The sequence below is a fragment of the Aphelocoma coerulescens genome, assembly GCF_041296385.1.
Source record: "Aphelocoma coerulescens isolate FSJ_1873_10779 chromosome Z unlocalized genomic scaffold, UR_Acoe_1.0 ChrZ, whole genome shotgun sequence".
Classification (NCBI taxonomy): Eukaryota; Metazoa; Chordata; class Aves; order Passeriformes; family Corvidae; genus Aphelocoma; species Aphelocoma coerulescens.
The window spans coordinates 34358415-34380313 of record NW_027184085.1 but is presented as its reverse complement, the minus strand read 5'-3'; the positions used below and the strand labels follow the sequence as shown (position 1 = coordinate 34380313).

Below are 21899 nucleotides of genomic sequence, written 5' to 3'. Positions count from 1 at the left end.
TAACTCAGAGATACCACAGCATCTCAGTACTATTTGGGTTCAAAGGGACCTCAGGGTATTTCCAGCCCAGCCTCCTGCTCAGAGCAGGGTTACAATGAGATCAGATACAGTTCCTCAGGGTTGTATCCAACAGGAAGGACAAAATCTCCAGGGAAGGACACAGCACAGTCTCTACAGGCAGCTTGTCCCAAAGCTTACTTGTCCTCTTCATCAGTAAGCAATACATGGATTACGGTAAAAGAGAAGCCTCGCAGCTGCTAGTGATTTCACTCCCTATCTGGTACATTCTATGAATGAGACCCAGCAGGGCAGGCCAGCAAGAAGATACAAAAATTAGATTATTTAAGTGCTTTTCAGCCAATCAGAATTATGCACCAAACAGTCTTTCTGTTCAAATCTCAAGGAAAGATGCATAGAAGGATGTCTTTGCAGCAAATTACAAAGCTGATTTAAAATTTCAGCCCATGCACTGAAGGGCTGATCTCCTGTAGCAGGAGGTCACAGTACAATTTCCCAGGAACTATGTTAACTTATGTTGGAAGAGAGGAATTAAATTTGTCAGAAGAAAAAGAAATTCTGCAGCAATTCAATGTACTCTTAAAAAAAAGCCAACTGGGAAGAAAGTTCATGAACCACAAGCAAAACTCAAAACACAAGGACAAGCCAATTTCATCTTACCTCAGCCTCACAAAGTGCCCGGAGACCCTGTAATACTATGGCAGCAGGTGAAGCTTGATCAGGTTTTGTGCATTCATTTAATACCTGGGAAATTGCAGCCAACATGTCTGCTCCATGCTGGTATGGTCTAAAGGAAAAAACCATGAAGACAGAAGGCAATATTCACACATACACACAAGCTATAATTTACACACAAAAATTTATTAAGTACTGCTTTTGTTTAAGTGACAATTAAAACTGCCTGGAACTGGGAGTTCACACAAAAAAAAAAAAAACCAAGGTGGATATGACAGAGAGCTCTAAAGGCTGAGTGATACAGGGACTTGAATCAGCAGGCATCAAGTTCCAAATAAGAGATCATGGAGTGGTTAAGTTATAGATGGTTTTGTGTAAGCATGTTGTGTACACCAAAAGATGACATAATTCAAGAAGGGACTGAGAATAGAAGTCCAAATGTGCTATTAGAGACACTCTTTTATGCTTCTTTGTTGCAGTCTCCTGCAAGTAATCACTACTGTGTATTGGTGGAGATTCTGGCACCAAAGGTTTTCTGTCTCTCTTATATTAGATAGCTACATTTTTCCGGGTTTTTTTTCTGCTGCAATGCCCTTTGTCTTTCCCTCAGTGACTGCATGGGCTGCTTTAGCTTTCCAGTCTTTAACTATCCATTCAGTTTTATTGTGTTGTGGTGGGCAAGGTGTTCAACAGTTCCTCGTACTATCTCTGTAAGACATTCTGGTAAAAGGTATCTGGTAGGTGACTTACATGCATGGTAAATTTTGACTTATCTATTTGCTCACACTTTCTTCAAATAATTTCTAAATGCATGAACAGTGTGCATACACCTGAACTCCACCTATACCATTTACCTGGCAAAAAGAGTATTACAGGTGCATTGCAATTTCTCTCTTGCTTTTCACTTTAAAAAAATTCCTTGAAAATTACTGTTTGGCATAATGGAAGAAGGTTGAAGAGGTAAAGGAAAAGGAATTTTCTTTAGGACCTTGGTTTTTTAGTTGATGCTTAAAAGATATATGAATCTTCTCAGCTGTTATTAACTGACCTTCAAGAAGAAAAGTGAAAACTGGAACCCAAGGTAAGTGACAAATAGAAAAGATTATATTGTGCACATAAAACCAGGAAGTAAATACCAATGCATTTAAAATTACTCTTTACAGGAACTGTAAATTATTATCAAGTACTGATATTCATGGATTGTTAGAGCTGGAAAGATTCAATGTGTCATCCAGTTAGACTTGCACAACCACTGTTCTGTGGTATTACATCTGAATAAAGACCAAAAATGTGCATGTGACAAAATACAGTTTTCAGAAAAAACATTACATCGTTCTTTGAATAGATCAAAAGAGCTGTTTCTTCCATTGTTTCATCTCTCACTTCTAATTTGGAAGTGTTATGCCTGAAGTTTCTATCCTGGATCAGTATAGGATGCATCTTTTGTTCCAGGATGAAGGCCATTTAATTTTAACAGCATTTATATGTGTGTTCTATTAGTCATAATAGAAAACCCCAAACTTAGTAGCTGCTCAGGTTAGCAACAGCTGAGTCAGTGTCTCAACTAGAAAAATACTACTCACAATTAATGTAACAGAATAAGTAAAAATAATGATGTAGCTTTTCTGAAAACAACTGTTTTCCCTTACAAAGATAAAAGATGGCTAACACTTACCTCAGCCTACATATATCTCTTATACAAGCAGCTTTAGCAATCAGCTTTTCCCATTGAGCATCTTTGTCAACAGATACAGAGGGCATATCAGACATGGCCAAGAACTTCTGCAGTTCTGGGTAAATTCGATCCTAGAAGAGATTTCATTTAAAAATGATCATCACACTTTCGAAAGTGTGACAGGACTTTCAATTGGTAACACTTCTACAGGACTTCTAAATGCCACTTTGATTTTTATTATTGCATACCATATTTTGCTTTTTTTCATTACTGGACTCTAATGCTACATTGAAGTCTAACCGGCTTTTGCAGACCACGTCTCTATTGCATCTTTAAAAAAATGAGAAGCAAAAGATTGTCACGTAACTTGTGCTGGTTTTGGCTGGGGTAGAGTTAATTCTCTTCACAGCGGCTGGTATGGGGCTGTGTTTTGGATTTGTGCTGGACACAGGATGGATAATACAGAGATGTTTTTGTAACTGTTGAGCAGGGCTTACACACAGCCAAGGCCTTTTCTGCTTTTCATACTTCATGCTGGGGAGGAGGTTGGGGGTGCTTGTGAAACTGGGAGGAGACACAGCAAGGACAGGTGACCCAAACTGACCAAAGGGGCATTCTAGACCATATGACATCATGCTCAAGATATAATGTGGAGGAAAGAAGGAGGAAGAGGGAGATGTTTGGACTCATGATGTTTGTCTCCCCAAGCCACCGTTACATGTGATCTTTCTCCTGGAGATGGCTGAACACCTGTCTGCACATGGAAAGCAGTTGAATAATTCCTTGTTTTGTTTTGTTTATGTGCACAGCTTTTACTTTCCCTATTAAACAATCTATCTCAACCCACCAGTTTTCTCCCTTTTACCCTTCCAATTTTCTCCCCAGTCTCACTGGGGGTGGGGGTGTGAGTGAATGGCTGTGTGGTACCTGGTTGCTGGCTGGGGTTAAACCACAACACTAAGGTCTTGTTCTTACTGCACATAAGGAAAAGCAGAAAGCTGTCCTTCAAACAAATGTATTTTCTAATCCCAGTTTGAGATCTCACGAAATGAAAAGTAAGTTTCATGAAAGACATACTACTGAAATATTTCACTAGAACAAGATCAGAATAGGCACCATTAACACCATTTATGTTATAGTGCTAATAATGACATACTAGTAGCAACAATGCTCCAAAATTATTTTCTTCCTTCATTAGAGATAATGAAGTTTTTCAACTGGACTTATTACAGTGACACTACAAGGATATTCTAACCTGTCTTTCCCATAATGATGTCATCAGCCGTGAGGCAATTGCTCTGAGCTTTGGCGTGCTCCCCAGCATGTGTATGGCACGTAGAATCTGAGCTACACAAACCTGAAAGAAATTTTTAACCAAGTGTTGTTGTTATTTTGTATGTCCAAGGACAAAGACTAATCCACAAATCATTGTTTTACAACCAAGTACAACCAGGAAGTAACCGTCCAACTGAAATATCAGAAATAAACTGAAAGTCATTTTCCAAAAAACTTTAGCAAATAACAAAGCAGAGCATCCTCTGCATCCAAAAGCATCCTCTCATGACATATATAATGATCATACAGTGTAGACAGTAAAGCGTAATGTACATCACACTTTAAAGCAAATATCATATTCCATCCAAAATACTACAAAGTAATGGAGAAGCTTAAAAATCAGTTAAGCACGCTATACATTGCTTAGTCTAAATAATTTTTACAAACACATGACCTTTTATTGATACAGTTTTCATTTTACTAAAAATTTTTCATTCTGACCTTATGTACACCGAGTGTAGGCAATGTATACAATATATCCCTGTAAAGTGCAGGCTCCAAAGGTCTTCCCAATTTAAATATCAGAACTGGGATCAGATTTGGGACCTGAAATAGAACAAATGTATGAAATAAATTGGAATTTGCAAAATTTCCCAACATGGCACCTTACAAAAGACAGTGAACTTGTCCCAACATATTAAAACTCATATCTTTTATGTATTTTTTTTTTTGCCTGTATATATGACTAACCTGTCATATAATACAATATAATTCATTGCATTCTTTACCATATGGTACAAAACTTCCAGAGGGCTGCTGCTGAAGGGACAATAAAGGAAAGGAGACCTATTTATCTCCATTCCCTTTTTAATAAGATTTTCAGTATTTTCACACCTGCAGGTGCTACAGTTTTTTCTTGTACACCTTCTTATCACTGTGTGATTAATCCTAAATTAAATCAACTCATGATGTCCTCATTTTTCTTCCAGCTTGGTTTTATGACTACTTAAAACACAAACACACAGAGACACACAAATATATATGCTATTTATATATGATACATTTATATACACACATATATATATATACATATATACATATGTATATATACACGTGTGCGTGAGTGGTTTATACAGATATTGGTTTAAAAAAAATGGAAAATTCTGCTACAGCATTTGTTTCAACATGCATTTTTACATGAGCAGATGATGACATTTTTCACTGTAAAACGATCTGTCTCAGTCCAGAGGAAGAGTAATAATTAATAATTCAAGTACTCTTGGATTTTGTATACTTGGCTCTGTTCTGGTTCCAAATCACAGACCAAAAGAAAATACTGTTTGTTCTACAAGACATCACTGTCTTTACAGTTCAGCAATCTAAACTTGTGCTTCCACAAACTTAAGCTAAGTTCTGAAATCTGCACTTACCACCTAATGAATTAACTATAAAGCATTATTTTTTTCAAATTTCCAAATAGCACTCGACATTCTCAAATAGAATAAATCCTTTTATAAACCAAAAAAAATTCCAAATTTTTGGAGAATTGACTGTCTTCCTCTTTCTCTATTTCTCAAGGTTGTTGTCTACCTTCTACAGAATCAATCATCACCCTATGACCTACCTAGAAAGAGGGTGGGCTATATGTAAATATTTCAAAGCACAGTCAATAAATGAGACTGAGAATTTAGGGTAGTATCCATTTGATTAGATTTTCACACCCAAACTGAAAGCAACTTCCCACTGGCAACCTCCCTCCCCCTTCTTTCAAACTTTTGGATTTAAGAAAAGCTGGACAGTTTTACAGCTTCTGTTGTGTCCTGATTTTGGCTAGGCTAGAACTAAGTTTCTTCACAGTACCTTGTTGGCAATGATTTGTCAACAAAACAGTATTGAAAACACTGATGTTCCCAGCTGTCATGATATTCTTTAGAGTAGAAAACGGCATGGGGGAAGTAAGTCATACCACTTCTCTAGCACATGGCAGAATTGATTAATGTAAATTCTGGTCCCAGTTAAAATTCAGCAACAAGATGTCTGCATTAATACTGAAACACAGAAAAGTGAAACCTGCACTTAAAACATGAGATTTCATTTGCTGCCCAACCTTTTCTTCCCACTCCCTAACTGAAATGATTTGTTTAAGCTAATCTCTGCACAACGCAGTTGTATTTCCCCATTTTACCCATGCCAAAGGCACAAAAGCACTGCCTGAGAGAAAATTATGTACATTAGTATACAGGAAGAAAACTAAAATTAATTTCCTGATTAAAGAGAACCCAAAAGAAGACTTGAGTGCCAAAGGCTCAACATGCTCAAAGCAAGAACCTGCTTTGGTTAAATCAAGCCCTAGGTAACGGGGAGATTGCGCAGAAACCAAATAATACAGGTAGACAAGAAGTCCCCTTGAATATAGGAGACTTGGATAGAGGAAAGCAGTTTTATTTCTGGGCACCTGTTTTACCTTGAGTGTCAAGAAAAAAATACATCACCTGATCTACTGTTACCTAAATCTTTGAATGATACAAGGTACACTGCAGGGTGATAGGTAAGCAGTGGGCATTCGGTATCTTTGGGGTAGCAGTAATCATTAACACTAACACAGCCACCTGCATCACCATGTTAAGTTCCAGAATTCTCAAGGAGGTCCTCCAGTGGATCCTGCAGTGATCCACTGATACATAAGTTTTTCATACAACTGTTAACACATGTGAGTAGGGAAGAAATGTCTTCTAAAAAAATTATCCAAAAAGTTTTGTATGCAGCAGAATAATTGGAAGGCTCTCAGCTCAGAGGATAAGAGGATTTTGTCAATTCCTTAAACCCATATCCATCCCTGATAAATGCTGTGCTGGGCAAATAAGCTACAAAGGACAGCAGCAGAGATGACAGATATGCCATTATAACGACCAGCATCCTTATCTAAGTTGCTTACTTCCTATCTTTTCCCATAGTAGCCCTTCTGCTTCCCAGAGGCAGGTTCTTGGGCAACTCTGTTTCATCTTAAGCTAGTCCTCTAGTCAGTAGACTACTTCCTTCATTTTTCTCAGTTGTAGCTACACTGGACTACACATGAGCAGTGAGACCAATCGATATTCAAAATAAATGATATTCATAATCCTTAGTTATAATAGCATTCAAACTCCTTAAAGTCAGTCTGCTTAAGCCCATCCTTCATCAGCTGTGATGGGAAGCTCATTTCAAGTCCTCTGTCTACATTAATTACCTTGTTACAAAGTTTATTCTACAGTAAACATATATTAAATCAAAGTTCTACAACAACTTTTACACTAACATCCAGTAAACACATACTAAGTTTGATTTATGAAATTCTGAGGAAACATTTAAGCACGTGCTACTGTAAAGACAGTTATAAACTTCTTTAAAAGTATTATCCTTTACAGTCTGCTTGTTTTCAACTGTATATTTCAATTGTAAGATTAGGAAAAACTCCAAAATGTTCTGGTACAGCAAAGTTGCTCCTCTCTTCATTGCCCTCATATAATGGACAAATAGTGCTGGGATCAATTTCAATATTAAATTTATGCTACATCTTCATCAAGGGCGTAACAGCTCCACAAAGCTGATAAAACAATTCACTAGTTCTCAGTAGGCAGAAAACAACTTCAGAGTGGGACGCACGCTGCCTGTCAACACCACCTTCTGCATTCCCCATGGTACCAGAGGGTGCAGAAGTTAGGTCAAGTCTGTCATTAGGAATCTGAAGGAGGGTTTCAAGATCATGTTTTTTGATTTTAAAAATAATTTGCATCACAAAAATGATGCTAAAGTTCCCCAACAATTCTCACTTTCAAAATAAAACTAAACATGTGATACAAAATGATATTATTTAATAAATACACCTGAGAAGCATTCTCTGCCATTTGGTGGCCTGATTTCTTTTTTCTGAGCTACGGGACAGCTGTTCTTCTTCAAAACCACAAGCTAAGGGAGGACAGCAAGTTCCATTTCTGGGCTGAATTTTGGCAGATCAACCACCAACCTTAGCTGTCCAGTAGGCAAGACAGTGAAATGAGAAGGCTTCTGAAAGCATATAGTACTCTGGCATTTCTTGCTTCAATGAGCAAGACAAAACTACTGGACAATTCAGACAAATGAAGGAACAAATTTTTCAGATAAGTGCATAAATGTGGCTAAGTTTCTGTTTATAAAACTATAAAATACATTTCTCTCAAAAATCAGAAGCACTTTTTAGAAAACACAAGCTAGGTCTTCAAAAGTTTCATGTACTCTAGCGGGATCCTAATCAGTAAGTTACAACCATGAAGAGACTGTTCACAAGCTCGGACTATGACATGATTGTTTCCCTACAGCTACTCACTGAAGTTCACATAATCAATCAAACAATAAAAGCATCAGGCACCATCTGAACGAGCCAAATTCAATTCAACATATCCTTAACTTAAACACGTTTTCTACGTGAATAAAAATGTGTTTTATGTCTCTGGGTATTAATGCACTCCTAAACCCCAAAGAATAGAAAATAATGCATCTTCAAATGAATTTCCCAGGAGGTGTCATTTACCACTAAAATAGTTCATTTCAGCAGTTGAAAGACCATAAAAGAATACATGTCCTCTATAGATTCATAATCCTCAAATAACAGAAGTAGATCTTGTGCTACATTCACCAGTGACTTCAGACAGATGATTTAATTTCTTCTCCTTGCAGCACAGCAAGGGTTTCACAGAGTGTAATAACAATTTCTGCACAAGACAATTCATCCAATTAGAAAGACTGTATTATGTCTTTCTTAAGTGTCTCTGCAGCCTGTGCAGCTATTTGACTTCAGAAAGCCTAAAAGCCCATGTACTACTCTTCATTCCTCAGCCTTTAAAAAATTCTCCTAGACTTTCTTCCATAGCGAAAGTCCAGAACCACTACTCCAAAGTGCTTCAGCTAAAACCAGATATAATATAACCATTAATCTTGCAATATAAAAAGGCTTTTACTCAGCAGGGAAGGAGGAGATACATGTAGAGAAATAGTCCGCAGCCTCTCTTCATGGAAGAAAATGGTAAGGGAAAAAAACCCAAAATAAAAATAAAGCATAACCAGAACAATGTCTGCAAGATCAACAATGGTAATTTTTTTTTAACTTAGCAATGCTTTTATGTGCTCCATCAGTTTACTTCAGAGACAACTGACTCCTTATATAAACAACATTCAGTGTGACAACAGGAGCTACTGTCAGTGAACTCTGTGAAGAGCTGGAATAAACATGAAAGCAATGAGGATGGCATTCTTGATGCACGTTCTCTCTTTCTGACTCTGTCTTGTTTAGAAACACAATTCTTCGACTCAGATTTTGCACAGCAATCACCTGTGGCTTTTCAATCCAATATCCACAGCTACAACCACTGTGTCCCCTTGTGAATGACAAAGAAACAGAATGTCACTAGCCGCAGAAATCATGACCATCTAGATCACTTAAAAAAACCCAACCAACCAACAATAAAAAACCCCACCACACAATTATTTTTATGCTGTAACCTTCACCATGACATCTCAGCATTTCTATATATTCTGCTGGAGTACAGGTAGTTCAGAGTTTGGCTCCAAAGTGGACAGTTCTTAATTTTGCCCTTTAGATATTTAACTAAACTTCTGCAACATTAAGTGCTGAAGTAGTAGCTAGTAGACTTCTAGCCCAAGTTTGATTTGGACATGGTTCACAGATTCAAAGAATTCAGAATATACCTGTTATGCCTGCCACAAATATCTGGCTTTAAACCGAGTGTTTAAGTGCTGCTAACACCAAAGGAACAGATTCGAGTTAATACAGATGTGAGTGCTTAAAAATAAGATTGGGCTTAACAGCCACTTTTTGTTTCCTTCTTTCCATACCTGTCCTCTGACTTCCTTCTTCTTCAGAACAGCCTTCTAACTACTATGCTGCACACCACCTTCCACTGCATCCTTCAGAAAGTGCCCTAAGGAATTGAAGACTCAAAAGGTCTAACACGTTTGTTGTGATGAGTTTTTCTCTTTCTTAACCTACATTCCAACCACTTACTTTCACCATCTTTTATAAAGCACCATTTATTTATGTGGAACTGAATAAAACAGAGAACCAAATACAGCAATTCCCAAAGTATAACTCTACCATCAATATGTTAGTGATAGTTGCCGTTTCACTGCTGACTGAGTTTACTAAAGTAATCAGTTATTTCCTCCATCCAGGAGCTTCAATGCTTTCTCTCTCTGTACTGTTACTGCCAGAGAAAGATTAGACAAGTCTAAGGTAATTCTTCCTGCCTTAGAGAGAGCATTGAACCTACAAGAAACAATGTGATAATCTTTCAGTGCAGTGCTACACTGTAATAATCTCTGTGGAGCCATTAAGCAGACTCAGAATTAAAATAACTTGTCAGAGATAAGACAGATGCCAGGTGATGCCAAGTTCAAATGAGCCAGACAGTAAGTTCAAGTTTCAAAGCATTAAAATATTTTGGAGTAAAATATGTCATTTAAAAGATAGAAATGCATTAGATATTGCTAACTGGAGAATATGGTGTCCTTGGTTGCACTTAACTGAGGAATAGGAACAGAAACATCATCCCAACGAAGCACACTATTCTTCCCACACCAAATTTTCAAATACTAGCAGATTAACAGAACATTTGCTATATTACCAATTATATTGATTGCTTTATGTGATACAACTAAAAAGATGCCTGATTATGCTACATATTTTGCAGAAAAGTATTTTAAAGCCCACAGCAATTTTAAAAACTAAAAGCTCTCCATCTACAAGCCTTATTAGCTGACAAAATGTGAGCGAGTAATAAAGCATCATCAAATCAGGGTTCGAGTTCTGCATTTTTGCAATGGTTTCTAATTCATGTGGACCTCTGCTGATCGCTAGGGAAACAAAAAATACGATGAAGTCTGAACTTCATCTTCTCATTCCCTTTGGACACAAGCCATGCTTCCCAAAGTCAGGGAGGACTTTTTCATGAGCCTGCAAGGTTTCTTAAATCTAAGGTAGTCTGACCACCATAGTCAGCTCAATAGGATATGTCCATTAATCTTACTTACCATATTGATGAACAAAAGCTTTGGCTTAAAATGAGAACAAACAAAGTAGAAAAAACCCCTCACATAATGTTAAACATGAACAGCTTCAGGTTAAATTACTCCCCCTGTATCTGTTTAAAGCTTCTGTAATTCTGCTGACTTACTCTTTGATTTGTCTCTAAATGTGTTCATTTAAAGTCAGTGGAGCTATTTTAAGATTACTCCAGCGAAATTCACAACAGTCATTCCCTACAGTCAGGCTTCAGGCCATTCTGCTCAGATACTGTATTAGTTCAGTAGTATTTTTTCAGCAAGTTATTGCTTTTCTTGTATGGCTGGTAAACTGCATTTTGAACAACTATATCAAACAGTTAATATACAAAGCATTATTCCTTTTTCCTTCCTGTAATATGCCACTGATTCATCATCCAACTCAAAGACCCAATGCAACAAAACAGGTTAGAGAGTTTACAAAAACAGAAACCCACTCTAAAAGACCTGGAGTTATCTTGGTCATTTTTACACAGCTAGCTAGGCACAAGAAGAAAACTGCGTTACTTGCAGCAGTTTGGATCAGAAGTCAAAGAAAGGTTCCCACAACAGGGCAGATATATGTCTTACCTACCCTTTTCCTAGAGAATAATTAATTTACAAGGACTAGGACCTGGATCCCTGGTTACAAACTATTTAATGGACATGTCAAACTACTCATAGTTGAGGTGTACCACTCATAATAGTTTTGAAAGCTGACTTACAGAAACATTTTCAAGAAAAAACTAAGTTAAAGAAGAGATATCCAGGTGCTTCTGTATCAGCTCAGCTCTGCTTTTACACAGAAGTGCAATTTATTCTGCTTACTCCTGACCTTTGAACACAGTTAGGTACTTCCTACTTAAGTGAGAAAATGAAGTTTTAATAACTACTTTTCAAAAAAAAAAAGTTGGTTAACAAAACATCAATATGTTTCCTTATGTTTTGTGTCTTCCCTCAAAAACCTGTCTCAGTTACAAGAGGCAATATATCTGGAAAACTAATTTCTGACTCCTGGCTCAGGATCACATTATCATGGTCAGATCACAGTTTTCATTACCTCTTAAGTTTTACATTCTGTCCCTTTTCATTGATTAGCTCTGCAACAAGAGGTCTAAATGGCTTGTAGGAGTTAAAAAGTGTTACACTCCAGCAAAACCATCCTACTTCTAACCTGTCTGCTTATTGAAGGATTTCTTTTTTTTTTTTTGCTGGAGGTAAGATTTTTATGCTATCATCTTTCCAACACAGACTTAAATAATGCAGTCAAAATCATAACTTTTTTAAACTCTTGTGCTGTAGAGCATGCAAACTCTTAGAGAAGAAAGCAATTTTAAAAATTAATTTAAAATATAAGGCCTGATCTTTGGCATAAATTAAAGCTGCAACAACACTTCTTCCTATTTTACAAAGAAGTTATGGTTGTTTCTGTACAATGCCTTCTGCATTACACTGCTTTTTCAGATAACACCCTTTATCTTTCCAGATTATGTAGGTAAGTTTAAGCATCCTCTACAATTCTAGCTTGATTCAGTACTGAAGCAGACAAAGACTATGCACGTATTTCTAAGAAGCAAGAATAAAGATGTCACAAGGGACTTGGCAGTCTTCCAGTAACCACAAAAAAACATAGAGAATAATTCCTAAGGTCACCAGAAGCTAGAAATTATTTGGTAGCCTGTTTTCAGCTTCCTCATATTGTATTTTCATACTTCTTGGATAATATCAACAAATAAGCCAGTCTCTGTCGTAAGCCTAAACAACCAAAAAATACTCCAAAATGGAGACATAATACATCTTTTGCTGTAAGTGACACACAAAAAGTGAATTCCAGAGAACCAAAGGTATATGTGTGCGCACTTCTCTGCAGGATGAGAGGCAGTCCGCATCAGCAACTGTAGTGTCCAGATGGCAGCAGCTGGTGAGACTGGGACCCAGAGGGCACATTGTCAACACACTGATCATCTATGCACTGCTGCTGGAGGAATCCATACTGTACTTACTGGGAATGCAGATATAGCCTTGCCACTTGTCGGACCTACGGTCATGAAGTTGTGGCAGCCTTGCCCCTTTCAGGCTGCAAAATCCAACCCAACTCCTGAAAAAAATCCCAAACCACTAAAAACAAGCCTTTACCTGAGAACAATCAGCCTTGGCTATTTCTGCTGTAGCTTGGAGTACATCACGAAGACTGTCTCCATTTTCTTGGATCAGTAGATAAGCCAATAAAAGAAAAACATGGGCAGGGACTTGAGTGCTAACAGGTAGCAGTGACTTGACTGAAGATAACCATTTAGTAACTGCAGGCTTCTCTTTCATGAGCTCCATGATCTTCCAGGTTGTATACAACGAACTGTAAGAGCTGGTTATGGGGAAAAGGAGTTTGCAGGACACCTGAGAACAAGTGAAACAATTAAAAGTCTCAATCAAACAAATAAGATACCATGAAAGAACAATTGTGACACCCAAAACATTTTTTTATGGTTACAATGCAATAAATACAAATAACAAACTGAGATACATTTTTTCAAAATCCTTTATATGGATTCTTGCACTATGGATGTTTCAATGGGTTTATAATTCCCTGCTCAGGAGCTCCATTTTATCTGACATCCATCACTCCTATTCTTGGTGGTAACTGTAGTGCTACTTCGCCATTAAAATGGACATAGTAATTCTGACATGCGTTAAAAACGTACATTTCTGACAATGACAGGATAATCACAGAATTTGAACTATCATCTACATTATTTTTAAAAGCTGTCTTAACTCTTAATAGTACTTAATACCACAGTTTAAGTTAATCTGACTTTATGTTTTTTGTTTAACTGCTTTGCTTCTCAGAAGAAATGTTATACAGCTGTGTCACTGAAAACAGGGAAGTAAACTCTCTATCCAATTTGTTAGGTTAGAAAGCTGACATTACTTTATTAGCATCGCTGGATGCATGGGGAATTCTCCTCAAAGCATTCATGCCCAGTAACCTAAAAAACTGGGTTCTATTCCTGAAACTAATACATATTCATCACATTTTTGAATACAGCTATATATGTGTCCTGGGATGATGTTATAAGGTTTTTTTTATTCCTTAACCACCTGCTCAATGCCCAAGGACACCGTGTCTTTAAGATGGACCCGGGGGGCAGGGCCGGGGCCGCGGGACCCGGGTGCGGTCGGTTCAAGGCTGGGCCCAGCGGCTCGTGCTCTCAGGGCCTCAGCAGGGAGGGAGTGCGCGGGCAGCGCTCTGCTGCGCTTTGCGGTTTTTTGTTGCAGCTAGCTGGAAAAAGGTTCTGTTGTTTTTTTTGTTTTGTTGTTTTTTCTCTTCCCTCCCCCCTGCCTCACTGCCTCCCTTCCCTCCTCTCCAGCCCGGGGAGCCTTCGGGGTGGCCCCAGCTGGTCCAAGCCCACGTGTCTGTTCCCTTTCTGGGCATTTGTTGTATTTTGAGTTTCATTTTTTCCTAGTCTATCCTGCTTTGTTTTGTGTTAATAAACAGGTTTTTTTTTCCCATTTTCACTTGCTGTTACCAATTTGTCTCATTGGCAGAGGAAAAGGGGAGGCCTTTTTCCCTTTGGAGGAGGTGCTCATTCCAGAGCACTTCCTCCTAAAATTTTGTCTCCAAAAACTGAGACATAAATTTGGCGCCCAGTGTGAGGCACAGGAAAGTGGAAAAAAAACCCATTTTGGTTTGAATCACTTTGTATTGAGGTACAGCAGTAAGACATCACCATGCTGTTTGATTTAATAATTTTTTCTGTGGAACCTAGTCGTAAGTACATGTCCACAGCTATGGGCAGTCGAGTCCCTGGCTTACACCTTTTATAATTCAGGAATAAGAATCAGGACTGCCATTTTAATATGCCTGAAGTAGTGATTCATCGAAGTTGAAGTCATGGATACCATTGAGAAGGTGTATGTTATGTTTTTTCCATTCTGGCCTCGGTAGTTTCCTTTTGGAATGTATTAGCAATTACACCCAGTTTGTTAGGGGAAAAGCAGGGGATGATAATTTCCAGCCCTTCATTTCCTTCTTCCCCTTCAGATCTGGCATGTCACCTTTTGAAAGTGTCCAGTTTCCCCTGGATGCTTTCTTATTATGTTATCTAGCAGGGTTCCTCTATGTGGTCTCCAGCTTGTCTAAAATAAGGGCTGAAATTTCCAGAGGGGTTGTCCAGACACCTGCCCCAGTTGTGGAAAATCCTAAGTGGTGTGGGGTATGGGAGGACATAGGCCAGACCCTGAAGCAGTTTTCTGACCCAGTAGCCTAGAACATCCCCCCTGAATGAATTCAGAATCCAGCTGAAGTGGGGAAGTATCTGAAGGAAAACTGCAATACCAAAGCTGATGAAAAGGAAAAGCTCATTGCCATGTGCTGGGTCCTGGCTAACGCTTACCGCACGCTGCTAGATACTGTAGGGCAGACGATACAGCCAGAGGGGCAGGAGGATAAGCCAGCAGACACCCCAATCACTCCAGCTGCAGCTAAAGTGGATGGGGAGCCTAAACCAGTAACAATTGCCCCTGCCCAGAGAAAGAGACACAAAGCCAAATCCATTTGCCCAGTGGATGGTGATGGGCAGCCAGGACCTTCACAGCCAGCAGAGGAATTGGAACCTGAAATCATCACTGAGTCCCTGTCCAGAGAAAGTCTTCATACCCTGAGGAAGGATTACACCCGACAGCCTGATGAAACTGTATTAAGTTGGATGGTCTGAAGCTGGGATGCTGCAGGCAATGGTACAATTATGGATAGCACTGAAATGAGGCATTTGGGGTCCCTGTCACGTGATCTAAGTATTGACCAAGGGATGACAAGAGGCCCTGAAGCTCTCAGTCCCTGAATGCGGCTCTTAAGAAGTGAGAAGGAAAGATACCTGTGCTGAGAAGATCTCTAGCTGCAGCTAAACCCCTGGAAAACCATGGAACAAGGGATTCAATGCCTGAGAGAACTGGCAGTGATAAGAGATCATATTCTCAGATGACCAAGCAATTAGGAGCCCTGACATGGTAAAATGTACACCGGTGATGTGGCTGAAACTTGCCCAACACACACCACCAGAATACACCTCTCTGTAGCAATGATGACGTGGAATGACAGGGATGAGACAGTGAGTTCTACAGTGAGGAGGCAGACACTGTGCACGGCCCAACACAAGCAAGAATTGCAGCTGTGGAAAAGAGTCTGTCAGAGACCATACAGAAGATGGAAGATAGGATGGAGAAGACTCATCAGAAACTCGGGAAGGAGGTGAAAGAGGGCCTTCTCCAAATTGCATCAATGCAAACCAGAGGCCTATTACCAGAAGCAGACGGTAGCCAATGTTCTGTGGGGGTGGCTGGAAAGGTGGAAATTGGCCAACTGGAAGCATAAGGGAAAACCAATCTGGGCAGCTGATGAGGGGAAAGGCATTGCCACTGGGGCAGAGAAGCTACCTGTGAAAATCTGCCATGTAGATGCTCATGTCCCCAAGAGTAGGGCTGATGAGGAACACCAAAACAACAAGCAGGTAGATCAGGCTGCAAAGATAAAAGTGTCACAGATAGACTTGGACTGGAAACACAAGGGAGAGTTGTTTCTAGCTCAATGGGCCCATGATGGCTCAGTCCATCAAGGCAGAGATGCCAACTATAGATGGGCATGAGACTGAGGGATGGATCTGACCATGGACAGTATCTCCCAGGTGATCCATGATTGTGAGACATGCACTGCAGTCAAACAGGCCAAGCGAGTAAAGCCTCTATGGCGGGCAGTGGTCCAAATATAAGTATGGGAAGGCCTGGCAACTATTTCCATGGACATGTTTGGATATGGTTCCGGATCTTCTGACGAATCTTTTCTCCTTGAGAGTACCTCAAATATGTCATCGAGTCATTATGTACTTCTCTTATCATTCTTTGCTCTGACACACAACCCTTGTTCTCAAAACTAAGATATCAGCTACTACACATTAATCACTAACACAAATAAATAAGGAAGTGTTAGCTGGAACACAACTTACTAGTCACAGACACAGGGAGTTAACACAAGGCCACACTAACTTCTGGCATCTGTACTAAGCACTGTAGGGTACAAAACTAGGCATTAACCAGGAATAAAGGGGTCATATACTATTGTGCTAAAGTTCAAACAATTTTCCAACATCTTCCCCCATTCTTCCATAGACTTTCTTCTTACAGAAATAGAACCTTTTTGCTAACAGTTGCAGTCATGGAAGATAGTATTTAGCAGTAGGAAAGTTGTAAAATGCAAATGAGGAATTCTCTTAAGTTGGATTTTTATATACATATGGGTATATATATTTTAAAGCTCCTGTAAATAAAGTTCAAAGTTTTTCATTAAAACAGGAAAGTTTTGTATTAATACAAGACATGAAATCTCTTTCCCACTAATTCTTTGCTTCCTTAGAAAATATCTTTCCATTATCAAGACAGTAGTTAGCAGGCAGTCATCAGGTGAAGAACACTTATATAAAGATCAAGTCAATAAAGTATCTGAGAAGAGATCTCCAAATGAACATTAAAAATGGAATTCAGAATCCAAAAGGCTAGGGCCCACTCATCTTTAAATAACCAGGGAAAAAGAGACTATGAGTGGCAAAAAAAAAAGCTGCTCTAATTAAAACTACAGAACTTCATCTTAATCACATTGTTTGATTCAATGTAAATTTATTTTGGCTAATGGAAGGTAGAATGCCCCTGTATTTTAGATTACTTTTTAAAAATTACATTAAAATTAGGTTATTACATTACTTACACATTACAACTACAGTATGTGAAAAATATAGCAATCTAAAGAGCTATCTATTCTGGCTGGCAAGGTCACTTGGAGCCAAAAATCTTTTCTGGATACAGCTGTGATACTGCCATTTATTGAAAAAGGTATCTAAACTTTATCTAAGAATACACAGTGAGCTAATAAGAGTTTCAGGATCCATAAGATGTACTATTTAGTTGCCTGCCTGTGGAAGAGAACAGGTCTTTAAATCAAGATTAGGCTATGAAAGGTTTTTTGTTTTTTGGGGTTTTCTTTGGGGAGGTGTTGTTTGTGGGGGGCTTTTTTCTGTTTGTGGTGGTGATGCTGTTGTCATTTGTTTTGACTTTTATATTTTTTTAAGTGCCTGGGAAAAACTGCAAAAATTGGTAGAGCCTGAAATATTATACTGGTATTTCCCATTCCACACTACACCCCCAAAAGGTTTTACTACATAGTTGTACTCATTCCTTTCTCCTTTTATTTCATTTACATGAAAACAGGCTATGATCACAATCTTATTTTATTGCTGCACTCTAATCAAGGAGGTTATGTACAAAATTTCAGTCTATCAACACAAATATATATGTGTGTGTGTGTGTATACATACACACATATATACACATATATATACATATGTAAAATCCCTCAATGGCAAAGCCTGTGTGAAGGCCTAGCCTCATCCTAACTTTCAAAATCATGGCTCTGAAGGTAGAACAATTCCCTACTACTATCAACACACACAAAAAAAAAAAAAGAAGCCATTTAAAGACATATAAATTTTGACTGTTGTAAAAAGCAAAATAAGAAGCATACCCTCAATGTAAAGGAGGTCAAATACCCACTGGGGACTACAAGATTCTTGCTAGGGCATGTAAGGTTGCACATATGAAGGTCAAGGCTCAGCTAGCTCTGGAACTGGCCAGAGATAGCAAGAAGAAATGGCTGATCAGATACATACGCAGTTAAACCAGAAGCCCAGGGAAGACACAGACCCATTACTAGACAGGGCAGGGAAAAAGTTACTGACAATGTTGGCAAGACACAGGTTCTTAATACCTCCTTCCTCCTGATCAATGTTTTACTGAGGCTGGCAGCCTGTCACAACTGGGGCCCCCCATGCCCCATGTTGTAACATCTCCATGAATGATCTGGATGATGGGACCAAAAGCACCCTCACCACGTTTGCTGTGTCACTGAACTGGGTGTTGAGGTGGACACATCAGCAGGGAGAGCCACCTTTCAGAGACACGAACAGGCTGGAAGACTGGGCCACAAGAACTGTGTAAAGTTCAACCAGGAGAAGTGCAGAGTCCTGCACCTGGGATGACATAACCGAAGAGCCCAGCCAGGCTACGACGTGAGCTGTGGAACAGCCTTGCCAAGAGGAGCCCGGCGTCCCAGCAGACAGCACACAGACACCAGGCCAGCAGTGCACTGCTGCAGCTACCGAGGCAAAGTGGAGCCTGAGCTGCAGCCATGGGGGCACTGCTAACAGAGAGAGATGTGATCATCCCACTTCACCAGCGCTTGTCAGACTGCACATGGAGTGGTGTGTCCAGCTCTGGCCCCCACAATTCCAAAACAGATATGGACAGACTGAAGAGGGGTCAAAGGAGTGCCATGAGTCAGGCTTTTTCCCCCTGTAGAAGTGAAGTCTGAAGGAGGATGTCATCATTTTCTAGTACATGAAAGGCAGTTACTAAGAGGACAGAAGCTCTCTCCTCACAAAGAGCCACATGGAGAATACAAAGGGCAATGGATACAAGATACCTGGGAGAGGGTCAGGGATAACAAGATTACAAGAAAGACATTTTTGATAGTGAAAACAATCATTCAGTGGAACAACCTCTCCAGGGACATGGTGTAGTCCCCATCACGGGAGGTTTTCAACATGTGATTGGAGAGGATACTAGATAATCTCATCTAGGCCCCCTTTCCTATGAAAGGCTAGACCAGATGATCTTGCAGCCAGGGCTATTCCATGATTCTGTGAAAATACACCATAACTTAAACATGTTTGCTCTCACATACTCTTGTTCAAAGCTTGTTCACTGTGGACATAGCATTTGCTTTCTTTTTCTTACCTCTTTTCTTGCCCATTTCCAATGTGAAGGAAGTCTAAGGATAATTCAATCAAGACTTTATTCTCTTAGCATTGATCTGATCCTACAACACAAACTGACTGTAATCATGGGGCCATTAAGAAGAGTCTACATTTTTTAATCTTTTAGCTGAGAACCAGAGGTTATCGGCATACTTATGACAAACAATGATCAGGCAAAATTATTGTCTCCCCATTTGCATTGAGAACCATGAATTACCAAAGATCCACCATGCTACTTACTATGAACTCTGCAGGATCAATGAGACACAAGTGAAGAGACAGTTAGAGAATTCTCAGCAAAGACAATTGTTTTCAGTGTTAACATGGCCAATACAAAAACTTAGTCATCAAAAATTATTTAAGCCCTCAACAGAAAAGTTTTCACATGCTTTTCTGAAGCAAAGAGAATACCAGAATTAGTACAATCAAGTCCCGTTAGAGGAAGCCAGTGTAACACAATGCGCTGTAATCTTGTACAGTAACACAGTAGCCTTGTAAGACATACAAATAGCTTCCCAAACTCAACAGAAAACAAAACATGTGGGTGAGTGACACAGAGCATTGAGGACTGACATGCTTCAAAGATGTTTCACTGAACAAACCTCCAGTGGTATCTGTACAGGCTGGCACCCAGAAAGTCCCATTAGAAGGAAGTGAGCTGTAATCACTGTCATCCCACTGTCTATTCTTTCAGAGCAGACTAAGAAGTGTAAGCTTTAGTGAACTTAAGTTATTTTTTATTAGGAGCACAAATGGGTTTGACTTTTCAGATGCGGAGAAATAGAAGATGAAGTAGATGGGGGATTCCAGGTCAAGAAGACATGGCAGAACTCAGAACTAGCACTATGTCTGTCTCCAGCTTGTCACATCACACCCTCTCTACACAAAACAGGGGTGTAAATTAGAAAGGGACTTTAGCTACCCCAGTGCTAGACACATCTTGATCAAAGAGATTTGTTGTCACTTATTCTTGTAACAGTGGGGATAAATGGATAGATGGCAGAGAAGTGGGACAAAAGGAAATAACTGAAACCCAAAAAACCCTAACAGAACATATAAAAAGATTCAGGTTACTGAGCCAAAATTTGCTAACTAACACTTAGGTACTCTGTAACTCTTTTCAGTCAAGGGAGAAAGAATAGTAATTAACAGTCACATACAGCGGTAAAGAGATGAGGAGAATAAGCAAGTCTGAAAGAAACAGACTAAGTATTTATAACCTTGATTTCTACTAAGTCTTGTTAGTTACTTAACAATGGAGGTAAATTCTTCAATCTGTACAGTCCCTTAAAGTAAAAAACTCTCATTTGCTAAATAAAACAATATCCAACCAGCAAACTTTCACTTTACCAGTAGTCTAGTTTTATGGACTATACATATTTTCAAGCGTTCCCATGGAGGGTATGGCACAAAGAAGTTCACACATGCAGAGTCTTTCCCAAGCAGATAGGCTTAATGCAGAAAAATTTTTAAATGCCTCCCCTACTTGCACCTGATAAAAGGAAAGAAACTTATCACTTTACCGATTCCTGTTTATCCTTCACACCCTCCTCCTTTAATATTCCCAAGAGATTTACAGCCAGCTGCTGCCTGGTAGCTCCAGAAACATCCCCTGACAGGCAGTCTCCAACTGTTGTAGAAGATAAGATCTGTAGCACAGGCATCACCAAAATAAGGGCTGTGGTTGAGATGTCCTGGGTTTCTGAACATGAGAGGAGCTTGTAGGCTATTTAAGACAAATTGAGGAAAAACAAAGATCAAGAAGGAAAGAAAAATAAACATTGGTACCTCTGGGCATGACACAGATATTTCTAGGAAACACTTCAACTGAGCAAAGTCAAGGTTCCCAAATTTACTGTATGTGTATATAAAAGCCAAAAGATTTTTGTGATTTTTCATTTAGAGAGTCACACATTTCTGTGTTCACAGCAAAGTACCTGATGGCAGCAAAAAATACAAAAATGGAATGTACCGCAGACCTTTGTTTTTACTGGAATAACCACACTAATCACAACTGCTAAGTCAAAAGAGCGGCTAAACATTGCCATGATTGTCATGCCTGCTCTCAGTACCTGTAATAGCAAACCATTCAGGATGCATGCACATCAGCTAAGAATATTCTGTTGGCTCAAAAATGAAACCAATAAGCTCCAAGATAGCAGGGAGCTTAAAATACAGAAACATCAATGGGAAAAGTCAGAGTAGCAGGAAAATTTGTATTTACTGCCATTTTATTTTAATTCAGGAAAAATTCTGCATGTAAAGAAACCCCATTTCACTACCCAATCCAATTCCAGGGGAATGCAGTGCTTATTTCATAAATATGAAGA

General features: G+C 39.1%; 1 protein-coding gene across 2 annotated transcripts in view; it reads right to left on the bottom strand.

Moving 5' to 3' along the window:
* FOCAD (focadhesin) overlaps positions 1-21899 on the bottom strand; it is a 97448-nt gene that overhangs the window by 49524 nt on the left and 26025 nt on the right. For both annotated transcript variants that reach the window (XM_069000743.1, XM_069000744.1), the window contains 6 exons: positions 21093-21295; positions 12851-13108; positions 4145-4249; positions 3624-3725; positions 2369-2499; positions 679-805 (listed from right to left, as the gene is read on the bottom strand). In XM_069000743.1, the coding sequence (XP_068856844.1) occupies positions 679-805; positions 2369-2499; positions 3624-3725; positions 4145-4249; positions 12851-13108; positions 21093-21295 (926 nt within the window). The remainder of the gene's footprint in view (positions 1-678; positions 806-2368; positions 2500-3623; positions 3726-4144; positions 4250-12850; positions 13109-21092; positions 21296-21899) is intronic.